We start from the raw sequence: 16529 nt of genomic DNA, 5'->3' as shown, positions 1-16529 counted from the left end.
GTGCCTTCACATGGTTTTTGTATTACAAGAATTTGAGTACCTTTATCATTCTGTCACTCAACTAGTATAGCTTTGACCATGTATCTCTCATAGGTACATCACTGCTTTGACCATGTATCTTTCACAGGTACATCTTTGAGTACATTGTTCTATATGGGCTCTGAATGTCTTAACCTCTGTAGAACAGTATAGTTCATCAACCTCTATTGGGAGACAGCACCAAGACTTTGAGCACTGGAGATTTGTGTTAACTGGAGTCTTGAGTCTTTTTCATGATTTCATTTGTTCTTCTCATCCTGTGCTTATTTGTTTCGGAGTGTTGAAATTTCTTTTTTTAAGATATTCCACAATATCCATATCCTTTTGAAATCCTAACTCTTATTCTGATATATGGTCTCTGCGGATTAAGTTCTAGTCTATTATAGGCTTTTGGTTTGTTCTTAATTATTTTGCCTTCACCTCCCCAAGACAGGGTCTCACAATGTAGCTCTGGCTGTCCTGGGACTCACTGTGTAGACCAGACTGGCCTTGAACTCTCAGAGATCCACCTGCCTCTGCCTTTCAAGTGCTGGGGTCAAAGGTGTGTGCCACCACACCTTGCTCTTTTCAAAAACAAAACAAAGCAAAACATGTATTTGCATGTGTACATGGGCATGTGTGTTTCAGAAGACAACTTTTGAGAGTCTTTTCTCCTTTTCCTGTGAGTTTCAGGGAATCCAACTTTGGTTATTGGGATTGATGGTAATAGTCTTTGCCCACTGAGCCATCTTACTGGTTCTTGTCTGTTTTTGAGGCAGATTCTCACTTTTTAGCCCAGGTTAGCCTCAAATTCATGGCAGTCTTCCTGCCTCAGTTTCCTGGGTGTTGGCATTACAGTATGAGAAAACATTATGAGCTTGTTTGGTGTGTCCTTATCAGAACACTGCTTATAGAAAGCAGAGGTTGAACCTCAGAGGATATCAGCAGAGTCTCCCTGGAGATTCACAAGGATTTCAGTCTTTATCTACAGGGTTATCGTGATATAGTCAAGTACTTGTCTGAATTTCAGAGATGTTTCCTCTCAATACCAGGAAGAGGAGAGTGTGGGGAGGCTGTAATAATGATTTCATTAAGTGGCCTATACTCTCCCAGAAGCCTGTCTGATAACATCGTAGGTCTTACAGTTCACCTGGTCTGTGTGCTTTGTGACATCTATCTCTGTTCTACTGGAGAAAGCCAAAGCTGTATTTTCTTAGCCCTAGTCTCCTGGGTTGGCTCCTGTTTTCCACAGTCATTAAAGTACTGAACTTGCTGAGTTCCATCATTCTTTGAACTGTAGCAGGCCTTGTAGGAGGAGTGAAAATACAAGGGAGACATCTGGTGGAAAACAGTGCCTTCCATCATCAGAGAGCTTAGAGAACTGAGGCCAGGCTGTCCAAGCTGAAGATTGATTGATAAATGGTGTTGAGGGTTGGTGGAGATGGCTCAGTGGGTTAGAGCACGTGGTGTACAAGCCTGAGTGCCTGGGTTTAGATCTCCAGTACCCATGTCAAAAACTGAACGTGGCTGTGTACATACCCGTAACCTTAATGCTACAAGGGAAGGCAGAGACAGGAGGATCACTATTAGCTGCCAGCCTAGTTCCACATATCTTAAAAGACACTGTCTCAAGGGGTTAAGGCAGGAAATGATAGAACAGGATATTTCATGTCCTCCACATATGCACCCCATGTATGCATACAACACACATGCAATACACAGTCACATGTATACACATATACACAAAGGTGTTGAAGAATAGTTTTCTGAATGGGATGCATATGAAAGGCCACATTGATATTATATGGTAAAAATCTTTCTGTTTAAATACAGAATGCTTTTTCTTTGAGCCTCTGTTTATTATATATGAGGGTAATAAAAATGGAAATAATAATGTACCTCTTTCATATGGTTATTATGAAACTGTATGAAAAACTGTATAGAAAGTGCCTAGAACAGTACTTGACACAAAGAGCTAGATGAGTTATTAAATTCATTGTTTATATGCATAAATATTCCCTCTCTATGTATGCATGAGTATATACACACACTGTATACACATGCAAACATTTCTGAATGGTAAGTCTTGATCAGTGAAACTGCTTTTTAAAGCACTTTGTGTTACGGATTTATTTTTGACAGTTTTGAGATTTAACTGTGAGTGCCTCAGGTTCCTTACCTGAAATGAGGTTATATCTATTCCTGGACATGCAGGAAGAAGGCAGCAGGTCCTGGGGTTTGGCCTCTTAACAATCACTTAGCTCTTTGGAGTTTTAAGTTTCCTTACCTAAAAAGTGATGTGCTCTGCCTGATCATTTTGTCCCTTTCTAGGCCTAAGATAATTCGGGTATCATAATCCTGAAACTTGGAGCTCACAGAAGAGTTTGAAATGTGTCTTTAGGGTTTCCTGATTTGGAACTGTAGTTAGTTATGTTCCCTGGTTAAAAGAGAGAAATTTGCTTGCAGTCTTTTGTTGGGACAAAGCAGGATTGAACACACAGAAGAACAAAACTGCTGGACAGTAGAGGCAGTTGCAACAAATGCTAAAGCTGACTTGACCTTGAGTATTCTCTCTAGATGGGAGGGAACTGGGACCTAGGAACCTTGTACTAACTAGTTGTTGAATGTGGCCTGTTCCAGAAAGAAGCAGTGGTCCTGAGTGAGGCATCCATGCCTGAGAGCAATTCTTAGGTCAGTTGAAAGTTGTGGCTACTGTTACCCTGCATCTGGGAGAGTGGCCTTTCATTCTTGGAGTACAGATTCTACCCAGCATGCCAGGGTAATTTTTTTTTGCCACAGGGAATAAATCTGACCTGTGAAAAGGTAAAGTTAGAATTTTCTTTGGGAATTAATTGTTCTTTATTCCATTCTCCGTAGTATCATGCAGTTGCTTGGCGCATTTCCTTCACCCAGTGGTCCTGCCTCTCCTTGTAGTCTGGTGAATGAGACCACTCTGATCAAATACTCCAGGCTGCCAACCATAAACAAGCATAGTTTCCGGTACTTTGTCTTGGATAACAGTGTCATCCTGGCAATGCTGGAGCAACCTCTTGGAAATGAGCAGAGTAAGTTGTAGTACTCTTAGCTTTCTCTACTGCTCAAACAGTGTGTTCTCAGTTGTGTCAGGGAAGCAAAGACTGTAAATTCCAAGTAAATATTTGTCAGAAAGACTTGAAGCGATAGGATTAACATCACTGGATAAACAGGTCAGAAAATAGAATGTGCAAATAAAGTAGAACTGTTTAAAGATTCTTTATGTGTGCTCAAAATAGCAAAGTGTCTCAAACTTTTATGTAAAGTTCACCTTAGTGAGATATTTTATATTTACTATTTGTCGTTCTTTCTTTCCTTATGAACCTTGGATCCTACCCCTCTACTCCCTTTCCCTTCACCCATCATTGTTCTGTTTCGGTTACCACTACCCACACAGGCTAGAAATTTGAAAAGTCATCTTTGCTTCCTCCTCCTGTTACTTATATAATTAGTCTCAAAGTCTCTACTACCCCAGTGACTCTTGAATCTTTTCCTCCATATTCCTCCCAATACATCTAAATGCAAAGCCTTATTAATTTCTTATGTTGATTTGTTGCATTTTCTTTCTACCTGGTCTGATAGCCCCTTTGGCAGTTCAAAAATTTTCTTGCCCTTACCACTGCCCTCCTTGCACCATAGTGTTCATCCTTAAGCATGTAGATGTGTCTGCTGAAAAACCTTCAGTGATTGGTCATTGACAAGACATGCACTGTCCCATAGTTAGGAGGACCACAGGGTGTGTGATTTGCTTAGGATAACTTGAAAAGTATACAACTAGAATTCAAGTTCAGGTTTTCCAAACAGTACTATTTTCTGTTGTTGTCCTACCACACTAGGACTTCCTCAGTGACTAAAGACACATGCAAAGGTAAGCAGAGTCTGTGAGTCCTGTAAGGCTGCTGTGACTTTAAGCAGGATGTCATGATTCTACAAAATGAGAGACCTAGCCCTGATTGCAACAGAAGGACACTGTTTCCATTGGGTTATGGTTTAGTGACATTAGTATGAAGTAGGATGGCACTATTCATCATTGGTCAACTCTGCCTTCTTTACCCCAGAGCTAAGACTTGCTTGGCTGTCTCTCCCTGATGCCTACTTTTCATTATTCCACCACCCTCCCACCCATAAGCCATCTGCTGAACAGCCTGCAATATCCTAGTGTCCCCTTAGGCTTCTAGGTTTTCTTGCAAGTTGTTTTTAGGACTGCCTTACTCTTACTCCAAGTAATTTTACTGCATAGGTAGCCTACAAAAAATTAATTAATTAACTAATTAAAAAATGAACAATTTTATATAATTATTTTGTTCATTGAAATAGTTAATAACAGAAGACATGAGAGCATTTGAACCACTTTTTTTTTTAAAGATTGTATTTATTTATTATGTATACAACATTCTGCTTCCATATATATCTGCACACCAGAAGAGGGCACCAGATCTCATAATGGATGGTTGTGAACCACCATATGGTTGCTGGGAATTGAACTCAGGACCTCTGGAAAAGCAGTCAGTGTTCTTAACCTCTGAGCCATCTCTCCAGCCCTTGAACCACTTTTAATTCCCATATCTGATACAAAAGAAAGAAAATAAAAAAGGATTCTGAACTTTTACATGTCTCCACCCCTGCACTTATGCTGGGAGGAAATAGTGTCTGCCTATAGTAGCAGGACCCCAAACTATGAGCAAATGTATGTCAACACTGCAGATACCTAGCCTGTTTCTTTCATAAAAGTTGTCTTCAACAGTGGAAATTTAAGAGTGTTTGCCATGATAGATACCATTTCACCAAAACATACATGTAGAGGTATGTGAGGACATTAGGAAGGTTAAAATAAGAGCAGTTGGTACAGAGAGGGATAGAAGTACTTGTGGTACTTTGCTGTGGCATTGCAATTTAGGAGGCCCTGTGCTAGGGCTTTGACCATGAAATGTTCTGCAGGTGATAGCAGGTTGAATATTAAGTGGTTGTTATCTGAAGTAAAAATTTTTACACATCCATTTTGTTCTAGATGATTTTTTCCCCTCTGTCACTGTGTTGGTCCGGGGAATGTCTGGAAGACTTGCCTGGGCTCAGCAACTTTGCCTTTTACCCAGAGGAGCAAAAGCAAATCAGAAGGTACATCAGAAGTTACAGTGTGTGCGTGAGTACATATACATGGGTGCATATGATTGTGTGCATGTGTGCGTCCGTGTGTGTGGGTAATTTAAAGGTTAAATAACATTCCAACAGAAAGTCACAGGTTACATGTTTCTGATCCCTAGCGAGGTCCTCTGTCAATGAATTTACTTAAGAATCATCTTAGGAACCTAGAATTCAGGTCTGCTGAACTCCTTACAGGTACCTATAAGGCAAGGGTAGTTTTCAAAAGTTTCCAGGTGATGGTGATGCTCAATTAGGAATAAGGACTACTTTCCTAAACAGTGGTCCCACGTATTTCTCTGCAGCTTTAAAAGTCAGATGCATACCATATATAGGAAAATTTTGCATTGGCATTTGAGAGGTCTAACATGTAGGACTTAATTTCACATTGCTTTGCATGATTCATTCTGTATAATTGCTAATATACTATACAATTTATTGCAGTATTTTATAGATTTAAAATTATGTGTCTGTTTTCTGCTTGTTGGAAAGTTTAGATGAAGGAAATGTTAAATCACTTGGCAGTCACTTTCAATGAGAGCTAGCTATAGTTCGATAGTTCATGTTTTACTGAGTTTTCTTCAAATCATTTTTCTTTCTGTATAAGTTCAACATCTTAAAGAAACAAGTATTTGCTATACTGATTGTAAATTATTACTTTTAAGAGTTTACTTATATTACTAAAATTATTTTTAAATATTATAATGAAATTCCCCAGCATTTGGATTCTTTGCAAATTTAACCCCTGTGATGAGTCTGTTAGTGATCTGAGCAAATTGTATTCCATCAGTGACTTTGTAAGACTCAAAGGGGAACAGAATGGGAAAGGAACTGAATTCACTGAAGGTCCAGGTATGTTGTGTACATATGAAGGCCCATGCTGTTATTAAAGCCAGCTAAGGTTCTGATCAAACACACTTTCTAAAGATACCTGAGGAGCTGAACTTACATTTTACTGTGTGAAATACTTGAGAGCTCTTAGAAAAAAAGGAAGTCTGAGTCTTTGGTCTTTTGTCTTCTGTTTTTGTTTTGGCACTGGTAATACAAATGAGCGCCAACTATAAAGAGAAGATATATAATCTGTAAGGTTAAGATGTCTTTTATTAGATAAATCCAGCCAAACACAAGCCAGAGTGTGCCAGGGGCAGCAACGCAGGGAGGCCAGAGAGAAGGGGCCCCATGTCCCTTGTCTGCCCCTTTAAGCCCTATCCTGTATCACCCTGACATGATCTTGACTATGCCCTAATGGGCGTGGTCGGGCACACCTGTAGCCAGCTTCTAGTAGGCGTGGCTTACAGTGTCCCCTACAGCACATATTAAGAAAGTTTGAATCTTTTTTTTTTTTTTTTTCTTTCCAAGACAGAGTTTTTATGTGTAGCCCTTGGCTGGAACTTTCTCTGTATATCAGGCTGGCTTGGATCTCACAGAGATCCACCTGCCTCTATCTCTTATGTACTAAGACCTGGCTGGAAGTTTGAGTCTTAAAACTCTTAACTACCTTAATCATTACCTTAGAATTGAATGCAGATGATTGAGACCTGGGCAGTAGAGGTCTGCAAACTATTAGTCATGAAATCTATAAGTTGGCAAACATTTTTAGAAAAATTAAGTTGAGTACTCATTATATAGATTTCCTACATGTACCATAGTACAGCATATGCAGATTGTTGCTGAGTGTTGGTAATATGCATGCATAGGAAAATAGAAGTATTGAAGCAGACCAGGGACATGGCTAGAAGACATGTCATCAGAAATAGTTGTTGGATAATGTCTAATACCCATAATGTCATTTGTGTTATTTTAACAGCTTTTTGTGCCAGAACCTCGCCCAGTTCCTAAAAATGATGTTGGATTTAAATATTCTGTGAAACATCGACCATTTCCTGAAGAGGTGGACAAGATTCCTTTTGTAAAAGCAGATTTAAGCATTCCAGATTTACATGAAATTGTCACTGAAGAAGTAAGACAAGTTACTGTTAGCTCCTTTTAAAAGGATAAATGCAAACATTTTTAAATGGTATATGTGGTCAGGCATTGCCTTTAGTGTTAGGGAGGAGAGGCAGATGACGACTTGGGTCTCTGTCATCAGGAGGTTGCCATGTCAGAGGATAGATGTGTAGATTTGGGCTAGCTGTTAAGAACTAAACATCTTTTAGACACAGGGTCATTGACTGCCTGGGCTGTTCACAGTAGGTTCCAGTAATATGATAACATGATCAAACTCTGGTAGTAAAGGCAAATATTTAGCTAGTACAGGAAGTGGGGTTGGGATTGGAGATAATACAACCCTTGAAAGTGGCTCACATCTGAGGCTTAGGAGCATTTGCTCATGCATGGTCTGGGTAGGTAGTTAAGGTTGAGGTGGTTGTATAATTAACCCAGCTTGTTTAGAAGTATCTTCACACATGAGGAGGTGAAACTTTAAAGTAGGATTGATCAAAAGGTAAGGAGTCCAAATGGGTAAGTATTTTAAAATACAAGGATAGATACCTTGTGAACGATGGATACAAGGGTGAAGATAACCATCTGGGGGTTTAGTGAGAGAACAGCTTTGCCCCTCCAAGAGCAGAGATCTAGTGTCAGGAGAGATTCTATAGCCAAGAGATAAAAAAGCAATTGGTTAGGCCCTGGGAAAGAATTTTTGGATATAGGTCTAACTTTGAACCATGTCTGTTTAATTATATTGTTTAACTGAAACATAATGTTGATCAACAAATCTTATCATTTTCTTTGTTGTGTTTTGCTTTTTTTGTTTTAAAATTAAAAGAAACATTTCATTTTAAGAAAATGCTTTAAAAATGTCCATCTTATTTCAGTTAGAAGACAGGCATGAAAAACTAAGGAGTGGTATGGCCCAGCAGATTGCATATGAAATACACCTGGAACAGCAGAGTGAGGGAGAATTGCAGAAGAGAAGCTTCCCTGACCCTGTTACGGATTGTAAGCCCCCTCCTCCTGCCCAGGAATTCCAAACAGCCCGCCTTTTCCTTTCTCACTTTGGATTTTTATCCTTAGAGGCATTGAAGGTAATTTTTAGGAATTTCTATGAATATAAGTGTATTCACAAATTAACCACCAGCTGATGATAGCTATAATACTTTTTATCAAAATGAAGAAAGGTTTAAATGTCCTGAAATTAACAAAATGAAGAAAGGTTTAAAACAAGTGAACAAACAAAAAACCAGCCTGTACTTACTCTGCATGAAAATCAGTGGAGTTTTATGTTGCTGTTGTGGGTTCAGTATGGGCTCCAGGACAGTGCACCTGTGAAGGGACTACTTCAATGGTAAGTTCAGCTCTGAATTGGCTTTTTCATGTCACTCTTTAAAAGAATGGAGTTAATTCTGTAGTCTCTAAAATTTGCATGTTTGGTCTTCAGTTTCTAGTTCTAAGGATTGAATACAGGGCCATGCACATACTAGGCAAGTACCCTGCCAATGAGTTACATTCTCAGCCCCAATTCCTTACTATTGCAATGCAAGCCATACGCTCGTGTTGCATAGTTGGTATGATTAGCTGGTTATGGTGGCTTGTTCTTACAATGTGGAGATAAAAGTTCAAGACCAGCCTGGGTTACATAGTGAGAGCCTGTCTTAAAAAAAAAAAAATTAAAATAGGCTGGGGCTCTATGCCCTCGTATGGTTGGTAGGTAGGTAGGTAGGTAGGTAGGTAGGTAGGTAGGTAGGTAGGTAGGTAGATAACTTGCCTGAAAAGTGCAACTAACCTAGCCATAGGTTACTTAATTTTTTTAGGAAAGCAGAAAAACATTGCTGTTTGATTTAGATTTCGACATGTATAAAGAATGTATTTTATACTGTAGAAAACAGTTTGAGATGTGTAATGTAAACATAAAACCTCTTAAAGTGAGAGGCAGAAGCAGGTAGAGGCCACCCTGGTCTGCATAGTGGGTTTTAAACCAGCTCATAGTGAGACCCTGTCTCCAAAGAAAGTAAATGCAAAATAAAAGACCAGATAGTGGAAAACAATAGACACAGGAGTAAATAAGGAAGGCACAAAACAAAGATCCAGCCTACAAGTGATTAGTGATATTCCTACTGGAGTAAATTATCATAGCAGAAGTAGTAAATCAAAATATTTGGGAAAATTATTAAATCCTTTACTAGCCTTGTTCCTGAGAGTGTAGTTTTTCTATTCATGTTAATACTTTAGAATATTTAAGGGCTTAAAAAAAATAATCTTCATTTTAAAATTTTTTACCAGAGTTTAGGGAAAAGTTAGCAAGTTACAAGTTCATTTTAATGAATTTTAGCATATGTCTAATAATTTAAATAAGATATTACATACCTTAAAAAGCAACTGCAAACCAATTTTATGAATATATGTACATAAGTATTAAAGAGAATGAATACTGGGTTCTGAGTAGCATGTTAAGTGAATTCTCTTACAACTTAGTATGACTTGTCAACGAATGTAAGGGGAATAATTGGAAAATATTAGTAAAATATTAGTAAAACAGAAAATAATTTGATGGCATCAATGCAAGTAGTTATGAAGTTGCTATAAAATTCATGTCATATCATTTTCTGTGGTTATATTCTCATTGGGGAAAATACCAAGGTATGCAGTTGCTACATTGTATTTAAGACAGTTTGTTGGCAAGAAACTGTAACTGTACTGTTGTATGTGTACAAGCAATGGATGAGTTTTTAAAATACATTTTATAAAGTTCTAGAGGAACTGGAAAGATGGCTCAGCTTTTAAGAGCACTGGCTGCTCTTACAGAGGACACAGATGGAAATGTCCAGCACCCACAAGGCTACTAACAACCATCTGTAACTCCAGTCCCAGCGTATCCTATACCCTCTTCTGGCCTCCATGGACACCAGGCACACATGTGATGCACATACATACATGCAGGCAAAATGACATATGTAAAATAAAATTAAATCTCAATTTTTTTATATTTTAAAAAGCATTATATTCTAGACAAAACAGGCTCTCATATATACACTGTAACCTCAGTTGTCTGAAACAAATAAAAACTTGGGGCATAAACACATTAAGCAGTTTCTTTAGGATTGTGGTTGTATTTATTCCTGCTGCATTATAATTTTTTATTTAATTTTTATTAAAATGAGAAAAGGTGGGTGTGGTGACGAACGTCTGTAATCCTAGAACTTGAGAGGCTAAAGCAGAAGGATTGCAAGTTCAAGGACAGCCAAAGCTACATAGTGAATTGGAAGCTACCCTGGCTGCCTAACTATACTGGGACACTGTACTAGAATGGATGCTTGACCAACCAAACTGTAAATGCTGCTTTATGGTTAGAGTCATGTGGTGATAACAATTGCTACTCTCTTATATGACAGGAACCTGCAAATAGTCGTCTACCTCCTCACCTCATTGCACTCGATTCTACCATACCTGGGTTTTTTGATGACATTGGGTATCTGGATCTCTTGCCATGTCGTCCTTTTGACACAGTTTTTATTTTCTATATGAAACCAGGTCAGAAAACAAACCAAGAGGTAAGAATTCTGAATTTTTCCTCTCTTCTGTGTTATAAATATATAGGACTTTATGTCAGCAGCTTGTACTTGACATGAGAATTTTGTATTCTGTGCTTAAGACTTGTTTCATTTAGAAACTTGAATGCTTATGACTCTGAAGCCTAGTTTCCAGAGCCTTTCCACTCTAAAGAAGCATAGCTACAGTAGGAGTCAGTGTGGATTCCTTTTCCTTAAAGAGTTCATACTTATGAGGCAAAGAACAAACACCTACCTATAAAGGACACAAGCCTTGAGGCACTTCTTATTCCATTTAGTTTCCTTGGGCTTCTGGGAGCTTTAGGTAATCAGGAAACAGTGAAGGTTTCTGTAGACTTCTTAAAAATATCTGAAACCTTTCTCTTCCTAGCCAGTCAGATTAATTTCTGGCTGCTAGCAGGTGAGTTGCAAGTTATATATTTGAGTCACCTGCTGCTTCTTGATTATTTACTTACAGACTTCACATCTAGCCAGGCTACAGTGTAGGATCAAAACTGCAAAGAGAGCTGGGTTATGTAGTGAGACCCTGTTTCCTCATACCAAAGGAGGGGCCATGAGATGACTCCTTGGGTAAAGGAGCTTACTGTCAACTAAGTCTAGTGGTCTGAGTTAGATCCCTAGACCTACATCAAGGAGAAAGTGACTCCCAGAATTGTGTTCTGACCTTCACATGCGTACTGTGGCAAACTGTACACTCTTGCACTTTCTCTCCCACTCTTTTTTGCTCTTTGGCTCTCTCACACTAAATAAATAAGTAAATGTTGAAAAAGACTTTGAGAGCTCTGAATAAAACAAATAAAGAGATTGATTCTGTGTACAAAAGATAATTGTGGAAGTGACACATGATAGACTGAGAAGTAATAGCTGTAACTTCATTTTTTCCTTCTTGCTTTTCCGGGGAATGTGAGCAGGGTATTGCCATCAGTTAGCATTGTATAAATGACTAGAGATTCCTGGATAAGGTGCTTCAGTAATCTGAGAGGAGCTTTTAAAGACGGCAATTTTAGGATCTTGGTTTTGCTAACATTGTAGGCCTGAAGCAAGCTAAGAGAGTCTTATTTTTAGAAAATTCTCCAAATGGTTTTGGCACATTCTCTTGTCTCCTTTTTCACTTCTAATTTGGAAAGGAATTCCTTATTTTCCTTCCTTTGGAACTGAGTGCTTAATGGTAGCTGTTTCGGCCAGGAGGTGATACATGTGAAAAAAAAACAAAAAACATGTGTCAATCGTGGAGAGCTTAGTCAGTCATATGGCAGCAATCTAATCAGAACAAGCATTAACTACATCTTTTTTCTATTTAAAAAAATAATTTAATAAACTTTATTATTTAAAAACTGGCAAATAAGAACAACACATACCACCCACAGGGTGGTAATCGAACACACCTTTACTCCCAGCACTGGGGAGGCAGAGGCAGGTGGATCTCTGTGAGTTTAAAGCCAGCCTGGTCTACATAGTAAGTTCCAAGATAGTCAGGGCTACATAGTGAAACCCACCTCACAAACAAATAAGTAAATAAATACAAACCTTTATAAGCATGCCCATAGACCACTCTAATCTAAACAATTCTTCATTGAGATTCCCTTCCCAGATTTTGTCAAATTGACAGTTAACACTAACCATCATCCTGTGATAGCCAAAAATGTCTCCAGGCTTGCCATTGTTGTTTTAACTTCTAGGTGAGAACAACTCTTTTAATTTTTTTCATGTCTATTTATTTGTGTGCTTGTACCCCCATCCACACGCCATGGTATATAGGTGGAAGTCAGAGGCCAACTTGTGGGAGTCTGTTCTCTCCTTCCACTATGTGGGTTTCTGAGATCTAACTCAGGTGATCAGGCTTAGTAACAAGCTCCCTAACACACTGAGCCATTTTGCCAGCCTCAAAACCATTGTTGAGAATGAGGGTTTCCCCTCTCTGGCCAATAGGAGAGGAAACCTTCTGGTTACTTTGTTTTCCTTTGTTTTTTTCTCTTCTTTGAACTAAGGAAAGGGCATTTTCATATTCATTTATTATATCTAATCTTTACTGAATTTGTAGTAGGCTTGTAGTTTTATTCCATTTGTCAAGGCTGTTACCACATTCCTGTTTAACATTTCTCATTAACAGGCTGTTAACTGTGAAGTCACAGACATTGTACCATTTATTTGTTAGTTTTGGTTTTTCAAGACAGAGTTTCTCTGTGTAACAGCCCTGGCTGGCCTTAAACTTATAGAGATCTGCCTGCCTCTGCCTCTGCCTCAAAAATGCTGGGCTTAAAGGCTTGCACAACCACAGCCTGGCCCCTTTTGTTTATTTTATTTTATTTTATTATTTACTATTTTATTATGTATACAGTCTTGTGCCTGCATGCCAGCAGAGGGCACCAGATCTCATTCAAGGTGGTTGTGAGCCACCATGTGGTTGCTGGGAATTGAACTCAGGACCTCTGGAAGAACAGTCAGTGCTCTTAACTGCTGAGCCATCTCTCCAGCCCCTCTTCTGTTTATTTTTAATAAACAAGCTTGCCTCGGTAATTGTTTTGCCAGAGGGATAGCTTATGATTTTACTTTTATCTCACATAATCTTCACAGTCATCATTTCCCCACTTTGCTGGAGAAACAGAAACAAGGGCCAGCCAGTCCAGCCAGCCAACTCTAGACTTGTCAAAAGCTTCAAAGCTCAGTAGTATTTGCATGTCTATTTTTAATATATCCGTGTATTCCCCTCATAACTGATGCTTGCTATGTATTTCAGATTTTAAAGAATGTGGAGTCTTCCAGAAATGTTCAGCCACATTTCCTAGAATTTTTGCTTTCCCTTGGCTGGTCAGTAGATGTGGGCAGACACCCTGGTTGGACGGGACACGTGTCCACCAGTTGGTCTATTAATAGTTGTGATGATGGTGAAGGGTCTGAACAAGGTAAAACTCATAATAGTTTAATTATTTCTGATTTGGTTCCTCTTGCTCCTCCCTCTCCTTTCCCACAAACCTTTAGCATTTTAAACAGATGATATGGAGGAAAAGTCTCCTTTCCTCAGTTCTAGTTTGTATACTCTCTTCTCGTTTTTAAGTTATCTATTTTGTGTAGGAGGGTTGGGTAAGGAGGGGTGCGCATGTATCTGCTGATGTCAAGACAGCCTGAGGGAGTGTGCTCACTCTTTCTACTGTATGAGTTGCAGGGATGAACTCAGGTCAATGGAGGCAAGAGCCCTAACCTTCAGAGCCATCTTGCTACCCCTAATTTGTCTAGTTTTATAGATATTCCCTATGTGTGTGAAAGATATAATGGCAGGGTAAACTAATACAAAATTAACTACTTAATTATTACTATCTGATGTGTTTCTTTTTATATGTGAAGAAACAAATACAGCTTCCTATAAAAATAGTTCATAAGCCTAAGATGTATCTAATAAACAGTAGTTCCTTTTTTTTTTTTTTTTTTTTTTTTTTTTGTTTTTCGAGACAGGGTTTCTCTGTGTAGATGTGGAGCCTATCCTGGTACTCGCTCTGGAGACCAGGCTGGCCTCGAACTCACAGAGATCTGCCTGCCTCTGCCTCCCGAGTGCTGGGATTAAAGGCGTGTGCCACCAACGCCCAGCTTAAACAGTAGTTTCTTAACAAATGACTGTTTAATAAGTAGTTTTCTCTACTACCAAGTTTTTTTTTTTTTTTTGAGAGAGAGAGAGAGAGACTCCCTGTGTATACCAGGCTAGCCTGGGACTCAAGAGGTCAGCCTGTGTGTCTCCATGTCCAGGGGGGAAAAAAAAATGTTTGATAGACTTAGTAGTATGCATCTATCTCAAGTTCTTACCCATCTCCACACAGCCTTCTGAGAATCTGTAACCAGGATAACAAGAGCAGTGCAGATTGAAACTTGAGGCACAATCTAGCTCACATATTCCTGGGATCCTGAGGTTAAGTGAATAATCTTTAGCATTCATACGTCAAGATCATACTATCAAAAAAACAAGATCATAGTATCTCAGAATTTCCCTTCAGCACCATTGTGAACTGAACTCTAGTTTCTTCTGATTGGTAGCATGAATAATAAAAGCTCAGAGACATATATTGGGGTTAAAGCTGAAGATCAGATAAGCAAAGCAACCAGCCACTAGCCGTTACCTCAGTCCGAAAGGGGCGATCCTGTCCTCAGCATGTCTGTAACTTCAATGCTCTCCACCAAAAACCTCAGCTGTTCTGAGCAACTGCATTGAGCTCCTGCCTTATATTTTCTCTAGTGCTGGGATTAAAGGCATGAACTCTGTTTCTCTTTTAGACTGCCTCACTCTCATGTAGCCCAGGGTGGCCTTGAACTCACAGAGATCCATTTGCTGCCTCTGTCTCCCGAGTACTGGGATTAAAGGCGTGCACCACCTCTGCCTGGCCTAAATGGCTGTGGCTGGCTTTGCATTCTGATCTTCAGGCAAGCTTTATTAGATTATAAACAAAATAATCACATTAATTTTTTCTCAAGTAAAATATTTTGAGATATACCATAATTTTAATTTCCATGTAACCATAAAACATAAACTTCATTATATGTGTGCATTAAATTTCAGTAAGTAGAATTGATAAAAGGATATGCACATTTTTCATTTTTATAAGTATGTCACTGAGCATGGTGGGGTTTTTTGTATATATGGTGCTGGGAGTTGAATTTAAAGCCTAACATGTGCTAGGTAAATTCTACCACTGAGTAGATTTTTCTACACATTTTATAAATAAATCCTTCGAATGCTTATGGTTTTAAATGACAGAAAACCTGAATGAAACAGATTTTTATTAATTAAAAAAAATATTATTGGCCTGGCATGGTGACTCATATCTTTAATACCAGTACTTGGGAGGCAGAAGCAGGTGGATCTCTTTGAGTTCAAGGCTAGCTTGGTTCTTATAGAGAGTTCCAGGCTACCCAGGACTACATAGTAAGACCTTGTTTTTTAAAAAGTGTGTTTGTGTATGTGTGTGTGTGTGTGTGTGTACACATGCATGCCACACTACACATATGGGGGTCAGAGGACAGCATTGTAGAGTCAGTTTTCTCCTCTCACCTTCACGTGGGTTCTAGGACTTGAGCTCAGGTTGTTAGACTTTGCAGCAAGCTAAACCTGGCTTAAATTTTGAAGATCATTGATTTCTCCAGGGGACCAAGAAATTCCAAATTGGTTAAGTGTTTTTGTGTAATTATCAGCACCCATTTTGTTTGCAGTTTTCCTTTAGCTGTGTTCTCTGAATTTTTGCCTAATCCCCACTTTTCTTCTGTCAGAGTAAAGAAAGGCAATTTCAGATTTTACATGCGTACACCACCATAGTCAGAAGAAGAGACTAGCTGAGCTCAAGTCTCTTTTCTCCTTAAACCCTGACTCTGATAGAGAAATTGTATGTAGAGTCAGTCCTACCTGCACTTTAGCTTCGGGTTTGCTCCAGATTAGGATCAGAGTAGATGTTGGAATAATAACCATAGAAGATGCACAGTGCCTGCTGAGAGTTTCAGCTGTGTCCTGTACCTAGTTTTATGAGTAGCATGTTATTGGAACTTAGCCATACTCCCATTTGTGTGTTGTATATGACTGCTCTGGTCCTACAGTGACAGAAATAGTTGTAGCAGAGACATATTCCCTGCAGAGCATCAAATATTCACTATCTTGTCTTTTGCTTAAAAAAAAAAATGTGTCAACCTCTGCTCTAAATTTATTGTTTACCACGTCTTCACCAGCATTAAGTATCTTCTGTTAGGTGATATTTTTCTTAGTTTTGTGATTGAAAAATACACATGTTTCAGTATATTCCTTTTTCCGAAATCTATGTGCCAGCTTCCTGTGAAGGTCCTGATCTTTGATGTCATATT

At 38.8% G+C, this 16529-nt stretch overlaps 1 protein-coding gene across 5 annotated transcripts in view; it reads left to right on the top strand.

The window, feature by feature from the left end:
- Positions 1-16529, top strand: part of Ralgapb (Ral GTPase activating protein non-catalytic subunit beta) — a 93394-nt gene that overhangs the window by 57008 nt on the left and 19857 nt on the right. For all 5 annotated transcript variants that reach the window (XM_027421246.2, XM_027421245.2, XM_027421243.2 and 2 more), the window contains 6 exons: positions 2896-3083; positions 5060-5166; positions 6998-7150; positions 8007-8216; positions 10521-10679; positions 13435-13600. In XM_027421246.2, the coding sequence (XP_027277047.1) occupies positions 2896-3083; positions 5060-5166; positions 6998-7150; positions 8007-8216; positions 10521-10679; positions 13435-13600 (983 nt within the window). The remainder of the gene's footprint in view (positions 1-2895; positions 3084-5059; positions 5167-6997; positions 7151-8006; positions 8217-10520; positions 10680-13434; positions 13601-16529) is intronic.

Source organism: Cricetulus griseus, chromosome 6, assembly GCF_003668045.3.
Source record: "Cricetulus griseus strain 17A/GY chromosome 6, alternate assembly CriGri-PICRH-1.0, whole genome shotgun sequence".
NCBI lineage: Eukaryota > Metazoa > Chordata > Mammalia > Rodentia > Cricetidae > Cricetulus > Cricetulus griseus.
The sequence above is the reverse complement of the archived record's forward strand: the minus strand, read 5'-3'. Positions and strand labels throughout refer to the sequence as shown.